This window comes from Oryza brachyantha, chromosome 2 (assembly GCF_000231095.2).
Source record: "Oryza brachyantha chromosome 2, ObraRS2, whole genome shotgun sequence".
NCBI classification, from domain to species: domain Eukaryota; kingdom Viridiplantae; phylum Streptophyta; class Magnoliopsida; order Poales; family Poaceae; genus Oryza; species Oryza brachyantha.
The window spans coordinates 12,999,292-13,013,920 of record NC_023164.2 but is presented as its reverse complement, the minus strand read 5'-3'; the positions used below and the strand labels follow the sequence as shown (position 1 = coordinate 13,013,920).

The 14,629-nt window shown below is 37.8% G+C and overlaps 1 protein-coding gene across 1 annotated transcript; it reads left to right on the top strand.

The window, feature by feature from the left end:
• Positions 1-1,904: 1,904 nt before the first annotated feature.
• On the top strand, positions 1,905-13,238 carry LOC102717126 (probable UDP-N-acetylglucosamine--peptide N-acetylglucosaminyltransferase SEC). The gene is made up of 28 exons (XM_006647231.3): positions 1,905-2,146; positions 4,463-4,611; positions 4,709-4,807; positions 4,916-4,966; positions 5,574-5,690; positions 5,763-5,819; positions 6,191-6,310; positions 7,507-7,569; positions 7,682-7,760; positions 8,038-8,147; positions 8,226-8,279; positions 8,349-8,416; positions 8,523-8,625; positions 8,759-8,961; positions 9,074-9,170; positions 9,817-9,888; positions 9,981-10,057; positions 10,143-10,259; positions 10,344-10,428; positions 10,513-10,680; positions 11,020-11,130; positions 11,217-11,303; positions 11,386-11,513; positions 11,640-11,722; positions 11,841-11,946; positions 12,048-12,194; positions 12,633-12,753; positions 12,831-13,238. The coding sequence occupies exons 1-28, from the start codon at positions 1,927-1,929 to the stop codon at positions 12,942-12,944; spliced, it is 3,006 nt and encodes a 1,001-aa protein (XP_006647294.3). The 5' UTR covers positions 1,905-1,926; the 3' UTR covers positions 12,945-13,238.
• Positions 13,239-14,629: the final 1,391 nt, after the last annotated feature.

Below are 14,629 nucleotides of genomic sequence, written 5' to 3'. Positions count from 1 at the left end.
TAACCTCAAATGTATCAAAAAAAATTCAAATTTTTGAAGTATATTAACTTACATGTCAAATTTATTGAATTTAGAATTATATATCTCAAACTAACCTCAAATCTATCAAATAAATATCAAATTTCGAATTATATAAATTTAAATTCAAATTTATCAAATTTGAAATTATATATATCAAACTAGCATCAATCTATCAAATATAGTTCTAAGTTTATTCCAATCTTTCTTAATAAATATTTACACTTATTTCCTATAAGTTAATATACAATAGGGTCAAAAAAGCAAGGACAAATCGGTCATGTCGTCCTTTATTTAATGGTGTTAAATGGCTTTCACGGAGCATGGTCACTCAACTGCTTCGTTTTTAAATAAGAAGGTCAAATCTACAAAGCTAAAAAGGTAGGATCAAATCTGCAGTTCGTGTTCAAAGTAGAGTCAGATTTGCAATTGCTCCCATAAAATATAAATAATGATGTATCTAAGGCCCCGTATGGATGACCTTATTGGCTTAGCTACTTTCTCGCATTATGGGAGCACATTTCCCAGCCTGCTAAACCACACGTATTTTAGTAATGCTTCCTATACAATCTTTCTCTAAAAATTAAATAAATCCATTTTTTAAAGTTTAAGTAGCTCATGTGTAATTAATCATGTGCTGTGAGTTTTCCTGATCTGTCTTCCACGGTTAAGTGGCAAGTTAGATTTGAAAACATCCCTAGACCTATTAGGGTATAATCAATGCATAATGATTTTTGGTTCTAACCACATAGTCAAAAGTACGTGAAGCCATCTACAAAGCTCCTGAGTTTATCTCGCAAATAACCTAGGCGGGCTCATTAAAAAAAATACTTTCACCATCTCTTGTAACCTAGGCGCGCACACCACCAAAAAAAACACTCTCCCCATTTCCTATCTCTCCTATTTGATCGAGTGACACATCATCTCTCTTTTCTCCAATCTGATCAAGAAATACTAGTAATACCCCAGAGACACTATTCATCCCAGCACCATCACAATAGTGACGACGACGACCAAGTGGTCGTTGAATCTATTGATGGCGGTAGTGAGGCTGCTTCGGCAACACCCACTGGTCGGTTGTTCTTTCCCATGACGTCTCGTTGCTCTAGATGTAGCCTCTGTCACCTCTTCGTTCTCTAGATTTGGCTTGAGGCAACGTCGTTCGCTAGTCAGCAATCACCAGAGCTAGAAAAGATACAATGCCAAGTAAGGTGCATAACCATCACCTACACCATCTCCATAGCGGCTTAATGTCTTCTTTCACCTCCTCTTTTCCCTTCTTTAGTTGGGGCAACATTATTTCACCATCACCGTTGACCACTTTTGTTTTCTTTAACCACCTACATCCTCTACAAATCATCCATCATACTATAAAAGATACTTACGTTTTTTCTTCTCTCTGTTCCACATAACTCTAACTTAATATTAGTTACCCGCACCAAAGAGTTTATGGATTTATATATATCAGTTATCGTTACCTTGAACAGTAAGCGAGAGAAGACTCGTCCAGCTCCGTCAAACCGGGCTCCACGATGAAGCCTTGCTCATGCAGTCATGCCCTTACTTAAAAAAGCTGGAAACTGACAAATTTCTTTGAAAGGGGATTTCTTTTCCGTCGCGGGACTGCAGAGGAGTATATATATCCGTAGCGGCCTCCGTATATGATTATTAATTTATTATTATATACACACACACCTGCGCTCTCCGTCCCGCAGAGCAGCTTCCGTTTTTTCTTTTCCATTCCCGATTCCCAACGCGGCGGCAATTACTGCGCTCTCTCTCTCTCTTCCCCAACCTCTCGAAGGCGCTGGAAGCAATCCCCCTCCTCTCCCCCCCCCCCCCCCCCCCGCGATCTGCTCCCGCCCGGCGATCTGGCCGGCCGACCGGCGGCTCCCTAGGGAGGCGGAGATGCTCTCGCTGCAGCCCGGCCAACCGCGGCCGCAGCAGCCGGGCGCCGCGGCGGCGCCGGTGGTGCTCGGGGGCGCCGCCGACTGGCTAGGGTTCGTCCGCGCCGCCGAGCTCGAGGAGCCGACGGGGGCCCCGTCGCCCGCCTCGTTCCTGCTGCCGCCCGCGCCGATCGACGCCAGGGCCCAGGCCCAGCCCGAGCCCAAGCCAAAGCAGCTTGGGGGTAAGGGGATTTTTTTTTGTTAAAAATTTTATTCCTTTCTATTAAGCTTATGTTCTTGGTTTTTTCTACTAATATAATTATTTTTTCTTTTATTTCTGTGAGTGGGCTGCGAATAGTACTACGTAGTATGTGATTAGATTTGGGAGAGGCGTCTACTCCTTTTTTGGGGAAAAATGGATCCCGATGGAGTTGGGGGGATTCTTTACTTCCGTGATCTGTTAATTAGTGGAAGCATATGTAGTTTTGGCTTTTTTAGATTAAATATTGCAACTTGCAGACCATCTATTTTCGGCTGTAACAAGTGGACAAAAATGGGTTCTAGGTGGTTTATTCTAGGTTAGAAATGGTACACCTTTTTGTATGTTTCAGCCCTTTGGTGAACCTTCTATTCTCGATGGTGTTCTGCGTCAGCCTAATACCTGTTGGGAAATGGACGTGGATGTGATCTTTTTCTGGTTCTGGATATGGATGAGCAGTGAGCAGTTGAATTACTACTTACTATAAGGTAGTGATGTCTTGATCTGTACGGGCGATGTGCCTAAGTAAGACAAGCAAAAGTGCCCCAGATTCTGATTATTACTGTTTGGGTTGCTAAGCTTCTATGTCTGTTTGAACATTTGGATTTTTGTTACACATGGCATAATCAGATCAAGTTACTGGGTGGTAAGATTTATTGAATTGATACATGGGATTATTCAGTGATCTCTGAGTACTTGATTTAGGGTGAGTGAAGAAGACGAGGTATCTCATTATTGAATGATAAATTAAGCAAACTTGAAAATGGATTAATATGAGTTTTTAAAGCAACATATAAAATTTTGCAAAAAAATAAAAAATAAAAAAATACTGTTTTAGCGGTTTGGGAAGTGCACTCATGGGAAACAAGAGGAGTTTTCTTTCTTTTCGTTTCTTTCCTTTCCAAGTGAACGGTGGTTTAGTGGTTCATTTTAATGCACTATGAGCATACCTAAAGGTTCATATTTCATAATTTTTTGCAGAGGATTTTGTCCTCACATTAGGATGCATATAAACAAATTTATTTAGAAGTTTCCTTTATACTTTTTAAGTCGAAGGACTTCAAAACATCTATCGTCTTGTTGTTGTTTTCATTTATTGCATGAGAAATGTTCAAAGTTCAGTTTGGCTGTCTGAAGATAAAACACATCTCACACAATAAGTGGAGTGTTTTGTTGACAAACTCCATCTTATCTATTGACAGCTTTACCCATTTTGTGGTATTAATGAGTTTAGGAGTTGTACATAATCAAGAAGCGAAGAAGTCCCATCTTCGTTGCTAACTCTGGTTGAATTAGTCCACTGCTAGCAATTTTGAATTAGTCCACTGCTAGCAATTTTGAATTAGTCCAGTAGTCCACTGCTAGCAACTTGTTTGGGTGCAACTTAGTATATTTGATAGTTACTAAGATGGTGTATGTTTGACATTTACAAGCTGCAAACAGTTTGATCAAGGGTGTGGCATGCAGAGACATGGTACTTGAAGAACGTCCAATGGTTACTTGAAGTGAATTATCTTATGCTTTTTCTGAAAGAGAAATTTCTTTATATGTGATTCAAAGTTCCCTTATATGGTATTGAAAACTTTCGATTCCTTAAGTGTCAATGTGTCACTGGATGAAATTGTCTTGGCTTCTTATGCCACCCATGCCATTGGTTCATGAGATTGTTACTGTTAGAAAGAAGAATGCTGTCAGTTTTTGTTTGAAATGAACAATCTAGCCCATCTCCTAATACTCCATCAACTCCATCTTCTCCCATATGGCTTTACCCCACCTCCACTGAATGCAGCGCTGTGACTCTGTCTCCTTTGGTCTCTGTGGCATCCCTGCCACTACTGTCTGTAATGTTAGAAAGCTATACCTTAACTTATTTTCTTTATCCATATTGAGAAAAATCCATTCTAACTGGTTTAAATTGGTAAAGACTAAAAATCATCACTTGGAATTGCATGTGAAGATATATAAATGTGTAAATAGTATCTCAGTCAATGCCTGTTGGTTCTTGCATTATCCTATTACAAATGTGTTTCACATGTCGTGTACTCATCCCTGAAATTGCCTTCTGGCCTACAATATGGTTTTCTCCTTCTGCTAGATGAGTCGACTTTCATCATCTGTTCACAGCCTAATGTTTTCCAAAGCCGAAAGTTTTTTACAGTAGAAGTATACATGAAAAATCCTTTGTTGGAATGAAATATAATTGTGCAATGAAAAATCTTAAGGAATTTCATTTTCTCTGGCTTTATTTATATTGATATCACATGCTAGGTCTAATCAAGTTTTCATCGGGTTATTTCAGCTGTTGATGTAGAACGCCATTTGGCACTTGCTCATCAGAATTACCGGTCTGGAAAGTATAGAGAGGCATTAGAGCATGGTAACATCGTTTATGAGAAGAGTCCACGACGGACTGATAACTTGCTTCTTCTTGGAGCTATTTATTATCAGGTAAATATTGACTTGAATACTCGATGCCATTTGATGCATATATTTTTGCCTTTCGCACATATTTTATTACAAACTTGCTATTCATTGTCTTTTGCAGATACGCAATTATGATATGTGTATTGCAAAGAATGAGGAGGCTCTTGCAATTGATCCAAACTTTGCAGAGTGCTATGGCAACATGGCCAATGCATGGAAGGTAGTTGGTGACACAAATCATGGAAAAAAATCTCATTTGCCAATGAGTATTATTGTTTTAAAGTCCATACTGAATTCTAAAATAGACGCGGTATTTTTTGCTATGCAGGAGAAAGGTGATGTTGATCTTGCAATCCGTTACTATCTAACGGCCATTCAGGTTGCTTCTGCTGTGCATTACATTTCCTTATTTTGTTCTTGTTATTTGTTTCTTTTTTCATCCTAAGTTATTATTGAAATTCACAGAATCTGGTTCAAGTGTGTTTTTATAAATTGCTTTTCGTTGCTTTGATGTCTGTCACACCATTGTCAAATTGTTGGGCATGGTCTTGCAATACCATATATTAAAATGATTGATAGAGAATTGAGTTGGCACCTTCTGTTGATATGATTCCAGTGTCCATTGCAATGTGTAAAACTTACATTTTTTAAAAACTTAACCTGTAAATTTTGGTTTGAAATTGCCACCTTAATTATTTCAAACTTCATCAATTTAATTTGCAACAACGACCAACTCTTCATTTTCTGCTCATATAGTTTCAGGATTGTGGTTTCCGTACCTGTATTTTTGGTAATTGTTGCCATTTTCTTGTGAGATCTTATATATTCTGACGAAACATCCAGGACTGTGGTCTTATCCTTGGTCCCATTGGAAATAAGTACTTGAAAAACATGTTTTATTTAGTCCATGTGGTTTGTCTTGTTTATCTTTTCTTGTCTTGATATGTATCTGAACTTTTCACCTATTTTTTGGTTGAATGTTTTAGCTGAGGCCAAACTTCTGCGATGCTTGGTCAAATCTTGCTAGTGCATATACACGGAAAGGGAGATTGAATGAGGCAGCTCAATGCTGTAGACAAGCACTTGCAATCAACCCTCGATTGGTGTGTATTTCTAAAATTTTTGGTAGGATTTTTTTTCTTCTTTAAACTGATGCCTATTTGTCATTGATTTAGGTTGATGCGCACAGCAATCTTGGTAATCTGATGAAGGCCCAAGGTTTTATTCAGGAGGTGGGATTTAGTTCTGGATACTTTTAGCTATTAATTTCGTGTACACTCTTTGTATTTTGACTTTACACTATCCCCCATTATTTGTATGCACTGATATGCTCTTTTCCATTCTGCTTTTTCACCCCGTATGTACATAAATTTTGTTACCATACTATCTTATCAATTGAGTATTGTATATAAACATGTTTCCTTTTATGTTGATTGGCCAAATACATATGTTTCAAACTGTCACAAGGATGACGCTGAACATTTTTATATTCTACTTAGGCTTTTTATTTGTATGATTGATAACTTCTAGCAAGAATCTTGCCCTCATGCATGCATTGCTCGAATATGCTGTTATTTGACATATTAATTCATTGTACTTGTAGGCATACAATTGTTATATTGAAGCACTACGTATAGATCCACAGTTTGCAATTGCATGGTCGAATCTTGCTGGCCTATTCATGGAGGCAGGCGATCTGGATAAAGCTTTACTATATTATAAGGTAAATGCCATTACTGGATATGTTTGAATTCTCACGCTTTTTTTTTGCAGCATTCAAGCTTGATGACACCATTTTGCAAAATGCTTCTTAGATCCCAAAGGATTTTTCTGTTTAAATAGCTAGGAGTTTTTTTGATATGCAATACCCAATAGTCTGTACATTCTGTAACCAGAATTGCTCTATGCATTTAGGCTGTTGGTTTTTCACATGATCAAAATGATGCGATTATCTAAAATTTTCTAGATCAAACAACTCGAGCTAATCTCTTACTTTGTTGCTTTATACAAGATGTACTTTTGGTATGATTTGTCAGATTGTGCCATTGTGGAACTACATATTTTTTTGTTGCTGTGCTTTTCTTTTTCTAGTTTCTTATTCATTGATATTCGTCTGGTCTGTCTTAGCGCACATTGCAGTGCCTTGTTAGCTCTTGGAGTCTTCGAACACATATGAGTGGAGTATTTTGAGGAAACCCTTCCTCTTCATTAACCTCCCACCTGTCCATTATCCATGAATAATCTTCTTCCCTGCTACTGGTTGAACACCATAACTAGCACAATTTCATAGTTAAAGCATTTTAACTCAGCATCACAACCAAAGGAGAAAGATCCTTTTGCTAATTTTGCCTTCTTTCCACCCCACTTCTGTCGCGTGGTCACATATAGTGAAACACCTAGATTTCTCCTTTGAATGCCACATTGATTGCTGGCTGCCCTGCTAGTCATGCATGGCCAGTGGCCCCCATGTGTCTCAGCTCAGCCCATGCCCCTTTTCTTTTATTTTAATAAAACAAGTAATACATATGTTGGCTGGAGGTTCTTTAATGATTTCCCATGGATAACGATAACAGGAACGGTGTGAATGTGACACATCTAAATATGTATTTTGTGGCCTCTTAATGAGTTACTGCACATAAGTGAGCTAATTATGTATGTTCCAAATAAATTACTCACACAAGTTTGATTATTTGCCTTACTGAATCTGATAAAATAGTCTTGCACGGAATATTATAATCTGTGAAAAGTAAGAGTCACCTATGTTTTTGGATGAAGTATCATGACATGGTGCTAGGCTATTATGGTATTGAAGTTTATACAAAGCCTTCTTTGTTTTATACCTTATATATCATCTGCCAAGATGGCGGCAAATGACAAGTGTTTGATTTCCCTGAGGCCATGCTTACCTTGGATTTTCAGGAAGCTGTTAAACTTAAGCCATCTTTTGCTGATGCATATCTCAATCAAGGGAATGTTTATAAGGTAAAGTTTATATCGTGAGTTAGGGTACAAGCATCTTGCCAGATAGCCTGCAATAGTTTGGGGGGATTTAAAGCAAATATGGATCTTTATATATATAAATTTGCTTTTCCAGGCCATGGGAATGTCTCAAGAAGCCATTATATCATATCAGCGTGCAGTGCAGGCACGTCCTGACTATGCAATGGCTTACGGTGAGATTCATAATTCTTATCTTTGTAGTTTACTGAACCTTCTTTAATCTTTTCTGTGTACCATTGTTTTCTTTTTATAAAACAATTGTAGACCTCTTAAGTTCTTCGAAAGACATGTAAGTACTAATTGAATATTACCCCTTCGAGTCCATTTATTTAGATATTCATCATGGGTGAGATACCAACAAGCTTACAAGAGAATGGTCGTTTCTTTACCTTCAAAGTAGAGCCTTAGTATACCTCGTAATACAAAGGTAGGGGGGACATTTTCATGCAGGTAATCTTGCTACCATTTACTATGAGCAAGGCCAGCTTGATATGGCAATTCGTTGTTACAATCAAGCTATAGTCTACGATCCACAGTTTGTTGAAGCATACAATAACATGGTAAGCCACCTGACCACAAGCTGTTGATAATTGTTTGTAAATAATAAATAGTTGAATGGCAAGCCTTTTTCTCTCTAGGGTAATGCACTTAAAGATGCTGGAAGAGTGGAAGAAGCAATTAGCTGCTACAGAGTATGATTTCTTGCCTTTTTTGTACTTGTTGTTTCCACCGCAGTCTGTGACTTACTTTTCTTTATGCAGTCATGCCTTGCACTGCAAGCAAACCATCCACAAGCTCTTACTAACCTAGGAAATATTTATATGGAGTGGTGAGAATCTTCAATTCCTTGTATCCAATAATAAGGTTTAAGGGAAATCTTTTATTTAACTGATAAATGATGTTAGTAGGCTAATTAATACCAAAATATCCTGCAGGAACCTGATAAGTGCGGCTGCTTCATTTTACAAAGCAGCAATATCTGTGACATCTGGGTTATCTTCTCCTCTTAACAACTTGGCTGTGATATACAAGCAACAGGTTCTAGCTTGCTGTTTCCTTTTCCTCCACCTCACTTGTGATAAAATCTTTCAAGAAACAAATTGAATAGCTTCTTGAACAGCAATCCGTATCCACATGTCGATCCTAAATGTTCACTTTGTACGTGCACCAGGGAAACTATGCTGATGCTATCACATGCTATACTGAAGTACTTCGGGTAGATCCTACAGCAGCTGATGCACTAGTTAATAGAGGGAATACATTCAAGGAGATCGGTAGAGTTAACGAAGCAATTCAGGATTACATTCAAGCTGCAACAATCAGGCCAACCATGGCAGAAGCCCATGCCAACTTAGCCTCAGCTTATAAAGACAGGTACAAACTGTAGAGACTTATCCAACAATGTGAACTGTACCTCTTTTAGTTTCCTCATTTCTGTTTGGTATTAGTATACAATCATAAACTGTGGGGTGTACCTTTTCTGCAGTGGACATGTTGAAACAGCTATAGTTAGCTACAAACAGGCTCTTCGTTTGCGTCCTGATTTTCCTGAAGCAACCTGCAACCTTTTGCATACTTTACAGGTAATCACTTCTATGTTGTGGTGGTGTAATCATCATAATTGAAAGTTTTATTATACTTACCCATATGTGATAAAAGATTTGATCTTGTATAAAGGGAAAACTGGCCAGAAATATATATGTGCGTATCGTTGACTGTACTCCCCCCAACCGAATGCACCCATACAAAAAAGAAACATTTGTAGAGTAATAACTGCAGAGTCGGGTGCATATCACCTTGTTGATGTCCAAAACAAAACATCACTCACCTGTGACCAGAGGGATTGTATGGGAACATTCATCACTTATCTTAAACCTAGTAATTTTGTTGTTTCGTAATAAATGGACAGAAAAAGCACGAAGTACCTTGTCTTAACAGGACTAGTTTTTCACTGCACTAAGTTTGGAACATGGTATAATGTGCAAATTAGTACAAACTTGTTGATTGTCGTTCAGCAGTTATAAGTTATGCTCGATAAAATTTATTGATGCAAAGAACATGTTCTCTTGACAATCACATTGCAGACCATTCATAAGAGATTTTTAAGTTCTTATCTGGAATTTCTGCTCAGCTTTCCATCTGCTATTAATTCGGCCGTAGTCTCAATGTTGTTTAATGTCAATGACTTCCATTGCTGTTGTCTGTAACCTTTTTTTTTTGTTGCTACAGTGCGTGTGTGATTGGGAAAACAGGAATTCCATGTTTTGTGATGTTGAAGAAATTATCAGAAAGCAAATAAAGGTGAACTTTTAGAAATAACAATCAGGTTCAATTTTTAAGCCGAGTTAGTTACCTTTTCCCACAACTTACATATTTCATGTGTTTACCTGTAGATGTCAGTACTTCCAAGTGTGCAACCTTTCCATGCCATCGCATATCCCATTGATCCCATGCTTGCATTAGAGATAAGGTGTGGGCCTATACCGTTCTGTTCTTTACATCATTAATAAATATTCTTGTTAATTATTCTTATTAATTATATTTTTACTTGCCAGCCGTAAATATGCTGCTCATTGTTCCTTGATTGCTTCGCGTTTTGGATTGCCACCCTTTGTGCATCCACCTCCTGTTCCAGTCAAAGCAGAGGGTAAACACTGTCGACTAAGGGTTGGGTATGTATTGAAATTCTCGATTGTCTTGCTTCAGGAAGATTCCTGAGCAGTGCAGTAATTGGGATTCCCTTGTTAATATTTCAGATATGTGAGTAGTGATTTTGGGAATCATCCCCTCTCCCATCTCATGGGTTCAGTCTTTGGAATGCATGATCGTGACAATATTGAGGTTGTTTCACCTTCTCTCTTTCTAGCATGTTGTTGATATGTTTCTGCTGCAATCTCATGTACAACTCATGTTTGGGTGTGACAGGTCTTTTGCTATGCGCTGAGCCAAAATGATGGTACTGAGTGGAGGCAGCGTATTCAGTCTGAGGCCGAGCATTTTGTGGATGTGTCTGCCATGACCTCTGATATGATTGCCAGAATCATTAATCAGGACAAAATACAAATATTAATAAACCTCAATGGTTACACAAAGGTAATACACAATACTTATGCTTTTATGAACATATATCTCTTCTTATTGCACACACTTTGATTCTTTTTGGGTATTCCTTTACCATAATGGGCCCCTTTGAATATTTAACTAAGTATTGTGGTGGAAAATTACACATCACATAGGCTTTAACAGCCTTTCTATATAATTATTTGTAAAGTAAGGACTTGTGCCAACAAATATAAGCATCATTTTGTTGTATCCTTAGAAAGGAGTATGAATTAGTTTGGTTTGTTTTCTGAAAGCCGACTTGCATCAAATTATACTAGGATCTTTTGCATTGCTATTTACTACTTAAATTTATGCTCATGATTTAAACAGGGTGCTAGGAATGAAATTTTTGCACTGCAACCGGCCCCTGTCCAGGTTTCATACATGGGGTTCCCTGGCACAACAGGTGCTGCATACATAGACTACCTAGTTACAGACGAGGTATGATAGGAGTGACTACTGACTAGACATTGTTAAGTGGTTTTAGATTGGATGTGGTTTCTTACAAGTTATAAATGACCCTGCAGTTTGTTTCACCAACTTGCTATGCACATATATATTCTGAGAAGCTCGTCCATCTGCCTCATTGTTATTTTGTCAATGACTACAAACAGGTTCCTATGCCATGTTATAATATCTTTTACCCTTCTCATTCATATCATCTTTGATTTTCTGACTCTTGCATCTTTCTGCCAGAAAAATCGTGATTGTCTTGACCCTATATGCCCACATAAAAGAACAGATTATGGGTTACCTGAGGATAAGTTCATCTTTGCATGCTTTAATCAGCTTTATAAGATGGATCCAGAAATATTTGATACATGGTAACTGTTCACTGTGTACATCATACCTTTCTTTTTTCTGCTCTCTATATGATTCCTGCAGAAGCTCCCACGAACCAGTACTATGGTCATCTGACTAATCTGTATCCCTTATTCCTAATTATGAAGGTGCAATGTTCTCAAACGTGTTCCGAACAGCGCCTTATGGCTTTTAAGGTTCCCAGCAGCAGGTGAAACTAGAATAAGAGCACGTAAGTGTATATACTTGAACTCTTTACTTTTCACTTTTCGACTGCTAATTCCACCTGAAAAAGAAAGGCTAGAGTTTTGGTTTATGGTGCTGAATCCTATGGAGAAATGACTTTGCAGATGCCGCTGCGAGAGGAGTCAGACCAGACCAGATCATCTTCACTGATGTTGCTATGAAAAATGAGCATATTAGGCGCAGCTCATTGGCAGACCTTTTCCTGGACACGTATGCATTTTCTACCAATAATTTCATTTTTCGTTCATTGCATAAACAAAACATATAATGTTCTTATTGCATGCTCTTGTGTGATTTATTTTGGGTTATAGCCCTCTCTGCAATGCGCACACTACTGGGACTGACATATTGTGGGCTGGCTTACCAATGATCACACTTCCACTTGAGAAAATGGCAACCAGAGTAGCTGGTTCCCTATGCTTAGCCACTGGGCTAGGGGAAGAGATGGTTGTCAGCAGGCAAGTACAGATGAAAAAAAACCAACTACTACTAAAGAGTTGTTTAGTTTGCAAAAAAATTTTGCAAAAACATCACATTAAAACTTTAAACACACATTTAAAGTATTAAACTTAGTCTAATTATAAAACAAATTTCAGATTTCGCCTGGAAACCACGAGACGAATCTTTTGAGTCTAATTAATCCGGCATTACCACATGTTGGTTACTGTAGCACTTATGGCTAATCACGTCCTAATTAGACTCAAAAGATTCGTCTTACTATTTTCTCCATAACTGTATAATTAGTTTTAATATTTATATATATTTAATGCTTTATTTAGATGTCTAAATATTTGATGTGATGTTTTTGGAAAAAAATTTTGGGAACTAAACAACCACTAAAATTTCAGTTGACTATGTCATACTAAACTCTGCCCTTTTCCTTTTGGTTCTTTTAGTATGAAAGAGTACGAAGATAGGGCGGTAGACCTCGCTGTAAATCCGGGAAAGCTTCAAGCTTTGACTAATAAGCTGAAGGAAGTTCGTATGACTTGCCCACTATTTGATACGGCCAGATGGGTAAGTTCTTGCCTCAAATGTCAGTCACGCATTACATTTCTTGTGTCTGGATTGAAAGTCCTGAATCTTGATTGCAGGTACGCAACCTCGAACGTGCTTACTACAAGATGTGGAACCTGTACTGCTCCAGTCGCCACCGAGAGCCGTTCAAGGTGAGGGAGGACGACACTGAGTTCCCGTTCGACCGCTGACACGCTTACACCACCGGCTGTGTAAATAAGGTGAGAGTTTGTAGCATATGTAGCATATGTAGCTCAATGAGAGTTTGATGCAAGCCTGTCGTGCTGTGCACATCCATCCGCCTCTTCTTCGGAGGCGAGTTATCCGTGTACACTACTTACCAAAAGGATTCTAGGGCTAGTCTGTGTTGTCATAATTGTTTGTACCAGTTTAGTCGGAGTCATTGTTGGCCCTGGGTGGTTCGCTTTGCCTTGTAGTATACTATTTACCGTCTTTGAGGGTGTTGCCGCGATGCCAAAGATAAACAGTGCATTATTATTATTATTGTTGTTGTTGTTGTTGTTGTTGTTGGTGGTGGTGGTGGTGCTGCTGCTCTTGTTGAAAAGAGCATTGGCAACTGATGGTACATAAACGCACAGTTCTCACAAAACAGAGAAACTCAAGCGACCTGTCACAACTCACCAGTACACGGGGAAACGTTACAGAAGCCTGTTTCATTTTGTTGAAATCAATTAAAGCACCGCAGCGAGAGGACGAATTTTGTTTTTGATTAATGCGTGTATATATTGAAAATCAAAATAGCCGAAGGCAGAAAGCGTCACTAACTTAAAAGATGTGGGTGGGTAAGACCCCCTAAATAGAAGTGCTATTTTAAGGTGGTTTCTAATGGTAGTGGAATGATTTAGATCACTTTTTTTCCGCATCCACGCTAGTAGTAGAATTAAATATTGTATCCAATAGTAGAATATAGAAATTATGACTAATAGTGATTTTATTGTTGTATCCAAGCTCTAGATTTCACATATATATTCAACCAGATTTCAGTTGAGGTGACCGAAATCTTTGCAATTTTCAATCATCTTAAGGCCCGTTTAGTTTGCAAAAAAAATTTTTATAAAAAACATCACATATTTGAAGTATTAACATAGTCTAATTACAAAACAAATTATATATTCTACCAAAAAATTGCGAGACGAATCTTTTGAGCCTAATTAATCTGTTATTAGCACATATGAGTTACGGTAGCACTTATGGCTAATTACGTACTAATTAAAGCTCAAAAGATTCGACTCAATTTTCCTAATAGCTGTGTAATTAATTTTAATGTTTATATATATTTAATGCTCTATTTAGATATTCAAAAATACTTCGATATGGTTTTTAAAAAACTTTTTACAAACTAAACAGGGCCTAGTGTGGACAACCCTAACTCTAAATATAGCTTACAAGGGAAGCAGTCACCAGTGTATTCAATCACCCTATGTTACCCTATGTTATGCTTATAAATTTAGGCCCCTTTGATTCAAAAGAAAATTTGTAGGAATTTTAAAGAATTTCATTCCTATAGAAATATTTCCTGCAAAGCCCAAAAGAATATCTCTTCCCATACAAGTTTCGGTTAACGTTTTTTTTCTGAATCCTATTATGTATTTCCTCCTGATATGTTTTCTCTATTACTCTGTTTTTTTCATTCTTATGATTGAAAGGACCCTTACTTTTTTTATTTTTTACCAAAGTTTATTTTCTTCTATCGCTAAAAATACACGTAGAAAAGTTTTATTAACAATTATTATTCATTTGTAATAAATATGGCTTTTCCCAAAAAGCCATACAATCACCCCCAGCAATTCCAATTCCACCAGCGGTTTCCTGCAGGTTTTCCAAGTATAATAATGGAACGTTTTTACACATTAGA

Bases quoted from the DNA above. Each gene is read 5' to 3' on its own strand.
- LOC102717126 (XM_006647231.3), top strand. From the start codon at position 1,927: ATGCTCTCGCTGCAGCCCGGCCAACCGCGGCCGCAGCAGCCGGGCGCC. The intron at 4,808-4,915 runs GTAGTTGGTGAC...TTTGCTATGCAG, and splicing joins ACATGGCCAATGCATGGAAG to GAGAAAGGTGATGTTGATCT. The intron at 8,962-9,073 runs GTACAAACTGTA...CCTTTTCTGCAG, and splicing joins GCCTCAGCTTATAAAGACAG to TGGACATGTTGAAACAGCTA.